We start from the raw sequence: 11986 nt of genomic DNA, 5'->3' as shown, positions 1-11986 counted from the left end.
ACAATAGTAGCAAAACCTTTTGCTCTTGCTGCAATAAATGTTAGGTGTCCCTAAATTTGCTACAGTAGCTAATCCTTTTTTTTCGGTAAAATTTTATTAGGAATACTATGAGAATTTGAATGTATATACAGATTTACGACTTTTATATACATTTTTTCTTTGGATGTTCCTAAATCTTGTGCGAGTACAGTGTAATAAAAAGTTTACTTTAATATATTACTTTAATATATTTTAATTGATAATAGTTTATTATTTAATTGCCTCTCGCAATATACGATTTAAAGTATATCAAAGCGTTCAAAGTGTTGGAGAGATTTGATATCTCGTAAAACCGATTTGTCCAGTTTTGAAAATTAGAAATTTGTAATCGCGATCAAAATTCAATCATTTTGATGCTGCTTTGACCGGCCGGCATGATTTTATTAATATCCACACGAGAAAACAAGAAGGAACCTTTAGAGCTTCAAGACGGCGCTGCTCGAATGCCAAAAATAATCGGACCGGAGGTGAACTTCGCAGCCGGTTTGCTCCGCAGTAGACACTACCAATCGAGTGCTTAATTCGTTATCGTGAGCTTTCGCGGATCCGTGTTCTTTCTAGAATAGAAACGGAGCTGAGAAATATAACGTTCCATTGGGAACGAATAGCTGTCTCCAAGGCAAAAGAAGAGGAAAACGGTCGCAGCGATTTTTGTTCATGCCGACGACTGCAGGTCGATGTTTCGTCTTTTATTTCGTGTTGCTGTTCGTCGTGTGTCTGGCTAAAGACGCGCACATGTAAGTTCCGCATAGTAGCGCAGTATAGAATATGAAAGTCATGAATGTGCTTTGGATAAATGCATTATAAACGAATTAAAGAGAAAAATAAAAATAAATAATGAGAATACGAAAAATTATATATATCTAGAAACTGAATAATATATGCAAATATGTATTATTTACAAGATTTGTTTTTGATTGTTATTAAAAAGTCTGCATATAAAATATAAAATATTTAAAGATAAGATTAACTAATTTGTTAATTAATTACCATATTTGCCTTTATAATGTATTTTAATTTATTGCTTATCGTATCACTACATTTTTCGATATGCAATAGCAATTATATCGATGTGCTTTCTCGGATATTTAAATTAAATATTCACGATTTCTTCCCTCAAGAGTGGCCAGATGGGCGGACAAGTTGGGCACCGAGTTATGGGAACTCGCGAACGAAATAGCCCGGCCCGAGGAATTGCTAGAAGTGAGTACGCGTGTTTACTTGAGATAATAAACATCAAATAGTAAAAATTCGGAGGAATCCCGCAATTTCTTGCGCAAGATAACATATTCTTCGATTTTATCCAAGCAAGAAAAAATTTAAATTGCAATACTTTTATTTTTTAAAGTTTTACGATTATTTGCAAAAGGTAAATCTATATACATTGTCCTGCTTTTATGCAAAAGGTCATGAGACAATGAACGAGCAAAACTACAGTTGAAACATAATTCACGCAGCTCCATCAGCAACTCTCTTTCCATTTTTACCATTTTGACTCGATAGATTCTCGCTTCCAAGTGAAGAATTGATCATGTACCTACATCGTTTCATCTGCTGACTGTATTATTCATTTTATCTTCTTATTTTTTTTCACAATTTTTAACTTCACATAGATGTATTGACTATTTTTATTTACACTCTAATTTATTTATTTATTTTTTTATTTGCTTTCAACTTCCATGTGGCCGCTTGTTAGACTTATTGCACCTCGATTTTAGTCTTCGCTTTTCATAATATTATTTTATATTTTTATTTTCTTTTATCCGATTAGTACTAGTTACGTTTCATCGTTAGTTATTATTATTTATTATACCATTCATGATCTAATCTCTTTTTATATTATTATTCAAATTATATGTGATATGTAATATTTTTTTTGCTTGTTCCCACGACCTTTTCACTTTGCTTTGCAAATACGAGCCTTAATCGACCAGTTTTCCCACTAGTTGTACAATATACTATTTTGCTTGTTCTCACGACCTTTTCACTTTGCTTTGCAGATACAAGCCTGATTTTAATTTATAATTTTACTTTTTAGTGCTTTATACTCAAGTAGCAAAATAACGTCTAAAAACGTCTTATTGACGTTAGAGACGTCATTAAGACGTTATTAACACGTCATTTGACGTGTCACTCTGCTACCTGGGTAATGCAACTCTTGTCATAGAAAATTTATTATAGAAAAGAATAATATCCTATTTTTTTAATAATTTTTGTAATATAAAATTTTGTATACATATATTTTTAAATGCCTCTAATTTATATATTTCTAATATTGCACGGATAAAAGAATATTAAACAGAAATATTAACAATTGGTATTTAACAATTCTTTTAGAAATACAAAAGCATGAACGCGCGAGTTGAAAATAAGTCCGGAGAAGAATTGGTCAACATAATCAGCGAAAATGTAGGTAGGATGCTGCGTCGGAAGATGGACGCTGTCACCTGCATTCGAATAGCAGCCGAGGACGCTGCAGAAAGCTGGGACCCATCTTCCTTGAACGTATCTCGCGTAAATTGCAACCTCTCCTACATTTCCAGCAAATGCAGCCCTGTCATAGGACATGAGTCAGCAAAAAAGAAGAAACATTGCAAGAAGGTTGTGAAAGAGTACGGGGACGTGTACAGGTGAGCAACTTACTCTGCCTCATTGTACGTTTCTTCTCTTCAAATAGCTTCGCGTGAAAATTAGTCACGGAATTATTTGAGTTAAAATGGCAAACATTTTGGTGAATTAGGAACGAATGATGCAAATAATAACTCCTTTACATTTGCACAGGACTAATTATTAGGAAGGATCTGAAGTTGATTCTTAAAATTATATATTTTTATGTAATTTTATATGTTTATTAATTTAAGCTTGCAAAACAATTTAATGGAAATTATTTTTAATAAATACGAGCAATAATATACCGTCTCGAAAGCAGAAAACTATTAAGTGAAATAAATCTAAGAAATATTACGAAATGATTCCAGAAAAATGGAACTGATCTCGGACTCGCACTTCTACAACATCCCGGTGAATACGAGTTACTCATCGGTTCATATACCGACCAACGTGTTCGATATCACGCCAGAAGTGGCTAGAGATATCGCGAGGACTGAGCCGCTGGACGATATGTTTCGTCAGAATTACGAATCCGATCCGGCATTGTCATGGCAATACTTTGGTTCAGTTACCGGTATGCTCCGACAATATCCTGCTATGAAATGGCAAACGAACCCCGAGGACGCCGAGGACGCCGAGAACGCCGACGATGACGATGATGACGGTAATAAAGATGATGACAGTGATGGCAAAAATGACAGTAAGAAAGACAACAATAATGATGATGTTGATGATAATTATGTTAATGATGATGATGATAATGATGATGATCATGATGATGGAAATGATGATGACGACGATGATGATGATGATGATGATGATGATGGTTCTCCTGCTGATTTGTACGACTGCAGGGTACGTAGTTGGTTTGTCGAGGCGGCCACATGTAGCAAGGACATGGTGATCCTAATGGACGTCAGCGGCAGCATGACCGGCATGGGAAAAACTATCGGTATAAAAAATCAGTTTTATTAAGAAAATGGAATTCGAAGTGTACAGTTAAAATTCTTACAATCAAATCTTATTGATATAAAAAATTTTAGACTTTTAGACAAACAATACAAAAAAACAAAAAAAAAATATAATTTTTAGCTTAATAAATTAATGAGAAAAATTAATAAATTAATATTTGTCATTTTTTTAATTGGCTTATCACGACTGTTAATTTTATAATTAAAAAGTTGCAATATAACGTTATTGAAGAGTGTACCAATCGCATAATCTTGCAATTAATGAAACGGTATTATGGCAGCAAAGACAACGGTGATCTCAATTCTGGACACCTTGTCGAACAACGACTTCGTCACGATGCTGAAATATAACAACGAGACGACCGAGTTCGTACCATGTTTCAAGGATATGCTGATTCAAGCCACGCCGGAGAATCTCGACACGTTTAAGAAATCTATGGACAAAATCGGTACAACGGAGGTCGCCAATCTCTCGATGGCCTTCACTAAGGCGTTCAGTCTACTCAAAATCTACCGGGAAATACGTGGCTGCGACGCCGACTCACCGTGCAATCAGCTCATCATGCTCGTTACCGATGGTGTTCCCGGAGGAAAACTGGGGATTGAACTGAAAGAGGTTGTAACATAGTCGTCACTTGATCGAATAAACTTTTGTTGTTGTCTCGCTTACCGAACTTTCGCGTGGCTGAGACTAACGCAAAAATAAATAACGATAAAATAGTTATGACCGTAAAAATTTTTTTAAGTGAACATTACTGATTGTGTGTTCTATTTCTTCTATTTTAGGTATTCAAAAAATGGAACTGGAAAGAAAATAGTACTCATGTACCGGTCCGGGTGTTTACGTATCTTATAGGCAAGGAAGCGACGAAGATAGACGAAGTCCGGTGGATGGTGAGATCGTGTCTGAATCGCGGCGACTACAAGCATGTGCAAACACAGGAGGAAGTGCGCGAACAGGTGCTCAAGTACATCCCGGTTATGGCGCGTCCCTTGGTGCTTCAGGGTGCGGTACATCCTATCGTGTGGACGCATGTTTATGCCGATGTCACGGTAGGAATCGTCATTTTAAGTGCAATATATATGTAGATCTTATACAATTGAAATTTCAATTGTGTAATTGTATTTCTTAATTGCGTTTAAAGAAAACTTGCCTGAAAATTGAAGATGTTATTATGATTCATAATAAGAAAAGGTTCTAAAGTTTTTAGAAGAATAATCATTTTTATGTTGTTATAAACGTTTATAATATTTATAATATTTATATTAGTTTTAAAAAATGTATAATTACAGTTTATTCGTCATTACCCTGGTAGAAAAATATCTCAGAATTTTTCATATCATTAATCAAAAATTTTATAAAAATTTTCAGATTTTCTCAGAATACTCAGAATTTTTTAGATTTTTTTATATGAATTGGAACGTTTTTCAGAAAAACTGACAAAATAAGAATAAAATATTTTTTGCTAATATATCTTTGTAGAAATCTGAATAAATATGAGAAAATGTGTGCAATTTATCAGAAATTTTCATACATACGGATACTGAAAATATTCCGAAAATCTTTATCTAATTATTTTTGAAAGTATCTGAGCATGTATTTTTTCAGCATTTTTCATATAAGTCAATTTTTGCAAAATTTCTGAGAAAATATGAGAAATTTTTTCACCAGGGTACGGGTAATTTCGCTTTTCTCCCAATATTTTTTACGATGTTTAAATGTTTTGTAAAAGCGGAAGCATACGTAAAAAGAATAAAACAAATATACGTAAATCCCATCAGAATCCGGCACTTGCCGCTTGGCTGTGGCTGGTGATGAAGAATGAAGAACAAAACTCGCGACTACAAAAGTATAAGAAAGGAACAAAGCTGGGCGTGCAAACAAACAGGGACGCAATCTACATACTGCAGGTTTAGATACAATCAAGAAAACACCCTCGTTGCCTGTCCCTAGGCTTTCCAAGCACTCCGTGTAGATCTGTATCGCGCTATATCTCCCTTGGCACAAGCTTCTGTATTTAATATCTCGAATATCAAACGGAGTATACAAGAATCACGCGATGCGATTTCGCTAAAATTTTTCTTTTAAAAATTTTTTAGATATTAAAAAATTCGTTTTAAATCAGTGGATAATTTCTTATTTTACTTTGTTTGATAATTCGTGTAAGATCAAGTGAGGTAATAAAAAATGGCATTTGATTTTTTATTAAATAAATATTAGGTATTATACTTTTCGTTTTTATAATAAATATGAATTGCTGTATGTGTTTAGATTATGATTTAATTGAATATACCTCGCTTGAGCTTAAAGTCAAATGCTTGGTATCTGGAGGAATTAGCCTTAGTTGAAGTGTCAACCTGGAGAGCTGGACAAACACACCCGCAAGTAATTAATCGCTAGGTATTGGGATATGGCTAATCGATGCACCGAGTGGTCTCTGGCCAAATTGGTTATTATTAGGAGGCTGAGAACTTGGTACCTCGAGCTAGGTTTAGTACCCTGAGCTATTGGCTGGGCTTTCATCAAGTTTACTTTTATTCATTACTTTTTTTATTTATTTCCCATTATTAGATCAGTGTTAGCTGCTATACAAGACGTTCGGGATTAAGCGGACAACCAAAGACTCTTTAAAAATAATAAAATATCACCCGACGATGAGATTTCTTAAATCAGATTTTGATTTAAAAATATTACACGCGATGAAAAATGTGTATTTGTATAATCAATTCTTGCGAGACTTTGGTTGCACCCTTGGTTCCGAGACGCGCTCTGTATTCCTCGGCATTGGAGTGACCGAGAGTGGATTTAGATAGCGTGGCTCTTCGCTTTTATTCCAACCTGTTGGAACTTTTATTCCACCTCTGATGTGTTCACTCCTCTTAACGAAAATTGTAAGAGGACGATATATCGTCGTCGAAACTGTTCTTCATTCTTGCGATCGCTCTGCGTAGATGCAGAAGGACGAGAACATTGAGGAGGACCCGGCCATCCTGAACACCACCGCCTGGGAAGAATATGAACTGTTGACTTCTGTGAGCACACCTGTGTTCGACCGCAAAAGCAACCGCGAAAACATGACAGATGCGAAGAATGACACACTGTTCGGCGTGGCTGGCACGGACGTGCCGATCGACGACATCCGCAAACTTACGTTGCCATACAAACTTGGCGTGAACGGTTACGCCTTCATTGTGTCTAACAACGGCTTTGTGATACTGCATCCAGACCTCCGGCCGGTCTACAACGGTCGGCTTAAAATGAACTATAACAGCATTGACCTTACGGAGGTGGAGATACTCGATGATGGGCGCGGACCAAGGTAATGTAATGACGTTTTCATCATTCATTATTATAGTTTCTTCCAAAGATCATATACAAATACAAAATATTGAATCAGTTACTAAAAGAAGTGTGCAAATTAGAAACTTGCACATTGTTACCTCACCATTTATTTTCGCTCATAAAGCTTCCTCCATGAGGAATTAACAAAATTATTAGTATATAAAAGATTGGCTTTCTCACAGAGAAAGCTTTATGAGCGAAAAAAAATGGTAAAGAAGCAATGTGCAAGTTTCTAATTTGCACATTTTTTTTATTTTTATATAACCTTCACAGAAAATAGACAATAAATAAAGAAACTTAATTTGAATAACAGTTTGGGATTTTCTCAATATATTATTGTTTAATATAATAATATATTGAGAAAATGTCAAACTTTTTTTATAATAAAAAATTAGAAAACTTTATATTTATAATTCAAGCGTAAAAAAATTGTTTAATTCAAAATTTCATTAAAAATTCCTTTCATCAGTTCTCATCAAAATCAAAACCAACCTTTCTTCAATGATACTCTTTATTTAAAAAAATTTAGCCCGATATTTCAAAATTCGGAAGTTGGAACTTTCACAGGCAATTTTTTAAAAAATTAAAACTTCCTTAAAATCTAAAATACTATAAATTTTTATAAAAATGACAATAAATAAATGTTGTACAACTTTACTTGTGTGTGTTGCGCGCGCACGGGACATTAAAAAAATGCGTTTTTTTGACGTTTTATTTGAACATTCTGAACACATTGGCATCGAAAAATAAATCTTATATTTTTCGTTGAATTGTTACGTTTCTTTTGTTATTATCTTTTATTTGAAATGTTTACTAATTATAAACATGCACAGGGACCCGGGTCCTGAAATATTGGAGCTGAGATCAGCGTTAGTGGATCATAAGCGAGGTAACATGACAGAGATTCCCGTGAAATTACATTACGATGACAATCGTCGGGTCCACTTCGAAAAACGTGATTATTTCTATGCGCCTCTACCTGGCACACCATTCAGCCTTGCAGTTGTTATACCTAACTATGGAACTACGTGGATTAAGGTAGAAGTAGCATTAGAATCGCAATTTCCCTGATAGAAATATTTTACTGAAATTATCTCTCAATTGATCTCAATTCATTATTATTCCATAAGTTTTATGATAAGTAATTACAGAATTAATTGCATTAAGTGAATAATTATTTACATAATTGTGCAGATTGGTATTGTACTCAAATTGAATATGTACTCAAATAATTGCATGCCAAATTCTTCAAGGTTGGCGACGAGATCCGCAGGAACCAGAACATGAACGTGAACGTGTCGGATTACTTTGTGGGCGATCATTGGCGCATACATCCGAGCTGGGTGTATTGTCGTTACCATTACCTGGAGGGTCATGAATTTAACAGTCCGGAAGACGAATTGCGCCACTTCTTGGCGCTGATGAGCCGGCCTAGTTGGCGCTGGTCCGAACAATATGAGGCTTATCCGTCCATAGACGAAGACATCGAAGAACCCAACTGTGGCAGGCAGACACTCAAGCACGACGATTACTATTGCAACAAAGAGCTTATGCAGCTGCTCGTGTTCGATGCCAAGGCAACGAACGACAGCTTCCGCGGTGACTATTTGGAGGATTTGCCCCCAAGGGCTCGGAATCTGGCACACCGCTACGGTATCTTTGTTAGGTTTATCGCGACGCAAAGTGGCCTTACCAGGTGGCATCATTTAAAGGCCAGCAAACTGTCGAATGAGGATGACGGCATTATTTTTGGCGATCTTCATAGACGAGCAGTGAATGAGCCCTGGTACAAAGGCGCGATCTTTCAGAATGAGTTGGATTCCAACAGTATTTCTATATCTGGTAAGAATTTTATTTTTATTGTGGATAAGACACAGAACTTTTTCTAATTAATTTTTTGTATAAATATATCCTAAGTCACTTACTCTTAATTACAAATCCTCCGATTTACTTAAAATGAACATTTATATAATTTATTATTTATTATACATGATTTATGATTATATATCTAATTGTGAGATGGTCTGGGTAGTGTAATGTATTATACAAAACACACAATATCTCATATTATAGTTCCATGGGAAGCAGGCGCCGACGCGATAGTGACAGCTTCGATGAGCCTATCGCCCAAGGACGGCGGTAGGAAAGCGCCAGCGGCCGTAGTGGGTTTTCAAATGCCGATGCGAGATCTGTACAAGCAGTTCATCGCGGTAACTTCAGTAACAACGAATTCGATGATGAATTGTTCCAACATTTGGATCGACTGCTACCTATTAGACCAGAACGGCTACGTGGTGATCTCGGACGCACATAACGACACTGGGCAATTTTTGGGCACTCAGGAGGGCGCCGTTATGGTGTCTATGGTCAACCAGGGTGTTTACAATCCGGTCGAGATCTATGATTATCAAGGATGGTGTCAAGTGGTCGTAAGTAATATATGCCAAAGAGTAATTCGGTGGTTGATAAGAATCAAAGAATATTAACTATATTAAAAGATCACATTTAAACATATCTCAAAGTTGAATTTTTAATAATTATAAAAATTATAAAAGTGAAATTATAAAAGAGAATTTTGTATTTAGAGGAAGAATCAGAAATGGCGCGAAGAACAAGCTGTTTCCAGAGTTCCTCTATTATGCTTTTTTATTTTATAAAAGAAAAAGGATGCTTTTTTATCGAGGCGCGAATTGTTCCAGCGAGTCGGAAACTCCGCCAACAGCTTGATAGAGCCGCTGCAACATGTTGCAAGGTTGTTACTCTGGTTTCTGCTGCGGTTGATGTGGTTCACGACCCAGTTTGTAAACTTGCCCGGCATTCACGGCAAATTCCATTTTGATGAGGATGCACCAGATCCGGAACCACCACCGGAACCCTATCTCTATCTCTATCCCTGTGATCAAAAGCGAACACTCTACATGTTGAACGAGACCGTCGCTGCTAAAGGCGTCACCAATCACTCCGACTACTGCTCACGACCTTTCTACGCTCAAAGAGTAAATATTTTCTATTTTGCTCGAGAGTCTCGAGACCAATATAATTTTACGGTTTTTATAAACTAACAAGGAAACCTACGGAAATGTCCCCCTCCGATTTTGATGAGCTTTTAGTATGTTGTTCTCTAGATGAAAATATTAAGGAACACGTATTTTTTTTTACGTGCCCATACGCGTGTTTAGGGGATGAAACATCCCTTCGAAAGAAATCGACTTTCCTCTTTCGAGAGTTTCGAGTTGAATATCTCCGAAACTATAAAAGATAGAAAAAAATTTTTTAAACAAAACTTGAATGGTTTTAGAATACACTTCCGTGGGTTTCCTTGTAAGCTGTAAAATATTGTCTTGCCGACTTCAAATGTAGTAATCATGCTAACATATTTCTATCTATTATAAGTGTCTAGTTTGCAATTACTAATACTTTATTTCTAACTCTGATAAGCGCAGCGGTAGGGGAAAGTGGGGTAATAGTGCTAAGGTAAATACCACTGTGTCCTATTCTCCTACTTTCCCCTAAATAGTTTTTAATTAATGCAGAGATTTAGCATATATGAAACTACGACTACCATACGATAATGCCATACTTTTTTTGACATTTTTAATGCTAAAGAAAGTATTGAAAGAAACACGCAGGTATTCTCTTTAATAGTTTTTATTCTACTTGCTAATTTAATTTTTTCCAATTATTTCAGTATTTAATTGCATTTAAGTTCACATAATTAATTAAAGAGAATTAGTTTTTTAAATCAAACTATCGTATATATGCATTAATTTGCACCGGACATCATCATGCATGAATAATTAAAAACAATGATTCATACATAATGTTGTGTCTTCAATCTCTTTTGTTGTGTCACGATGGTAATTATTCACTTTGCAATGCGTTAGACTAATGCATTTAAAGTTTAATAGATGTTTAATAGATCAGCACGCTACATATTTTGCCATCATCGAATATTTTAATTATGTCAGAAATAAAACTATAGAACAGATCTGCGAGATTTCTTGAATTATCGATGATATTAATGCTCTTTTCTATTTTCTATGTCTTTTACTTTTCAACTTATAAGACGATGTGATATTTATTAACGTATTTATGCCGTTGGATCAATTTATGAGAATTTTATGAAAAGACATCATATTGCACAATAGTTTTCAGAAAAAATAATCATCTATAATAATTTATAGGTGCCACACACTAATCTATTGCTGGTTGTGGTAAACAGCATGTACCCGACATGCTATAGAAGATTGGCAGTAACACCCGTCAACATTTTACCCTCTGAGTACACAAATAGCACAGGCGACAAACCCTGTCACAAGATCCCATTGAATGCCCTGAAGAGACGCAGGTTGAAGAATTGCTTTACGGAACATCCTCTGGAACTTGAGACTTATGAGACCTATGGCTGCGGAGCATCTGCATTGATGGTGTCCTTTTCGCTGTTGTATATCATTATTGCTAGGATTCTATATGTCTTTGTATGATGGCAAATTAGTCGTCCTTGATACATGTGGTAATTGTACTGTCTTAATTAACAACATTTAATATTTAAATAAGAAATAAATAAATAATGTTTTAAAGTTTGAATTTTCTCCTATTTTTTTCACAGATCATTTATTCAAGGAAACACGTGTGACTTGTATTATATCCAAAGTTGAAACCATGAAGTATAATTCTTGACATATCATTTATGACATCATCAATAACACTTATAAAAAATACGATATATACGAAGTAGTATTTACATCGAAGACGCAGCAAGCTTCGATGAACAATTTTAATTAACTAACGTAGGTATCGTTCGAGGCAACGAGGAATTTAGGAGTAGTAAATTTTATTTTTTAATAAGTACCCTAACACGTATTCCACTTGCCCGACAATCAAATGTATATCGAAAGATGAACAATCCTATCACGTCTTATCATCGACGCCGACAGTTGGCGTGCTCACGCGTCGTTTGCTCGTGTTTCCGTGCGCAAGCCTGACCGGAAAATCGATAACCCTGGAAAGCGCTTATAGACAC

General features: G+C 35.4%; 1 protein-coding gene across 3 annotated transcripts; it reads left to right on the top strand.

Annotated features, from left to right (window-relative positions):
• The first annotated feature begins 485 nt into the window (after positions 1-485).
• On the top strand, positions 486-11704 carry Ca-ma2d (Ca[2+] channel Muscle-specific alpha2/delta subunit). 3 transcript variants are annotated; one of them, XM_071779708.1, is made up of 14 exons: positions 488-776; positions 1161-1242; positions 2377-2669; positions 3018-3601; positions 3902-4236; positions 4407-4673; positions 5403-5531; positions 6573-6940; positions 7797-8001; positions 8217-8805; positions 9037-9392; positions 9663-9959; positions 11148-11476; positions 11573-11704. In XM_071779708.1, the coding sequence occupies exons 1-13, from the start codon at positions 697-699 to the stop codon at positions 11445-11447; spliced, it is 3885 nt and encodes a 1294-aa protein (XP_071635809.1). In that variant the 5' UTR covers positions 488-696; the 3' UTR covers positions 11448-11476; positions 11573-11704. The 3 variants fall into 3 exon arrangements, with proteins under 3 accessions (XP_071635811.1, XP_071635809.1, XP_071635808.1); XM_071779707.1 differs by lacking the exon at positions 11573-11704 and having other exon boundaries at positions 489-776; positions 11148-11550; XM_071779710.1 differs by lacking the exons at positions 5403-5531; positions 11573-11704 and having other exon boundaries at positions 486-776; positions 11148-11550.
• Positions 11705-11986: the final 282 nt, after the last annotated feature.

The sequence above is a fragment of the Temnothorax longispinosus genome, chromosome 5, assembly GCF_030848805.1.
Source record: "Temnothorax longispinosus isolate EJ_2023e chromosome 5, Tlon_JGU_v1, whole genome shotgun sequence".
Lineage (NCBI taxonomy): Eukaryota > Metazoa > Arthropoda > Insecta > Hymenoptera > Formicidae > Temnothorax > Temnothorax longispinosus.
This window is presented reverse-complemented; position numbering and strand designations above follow the sequence as displayed.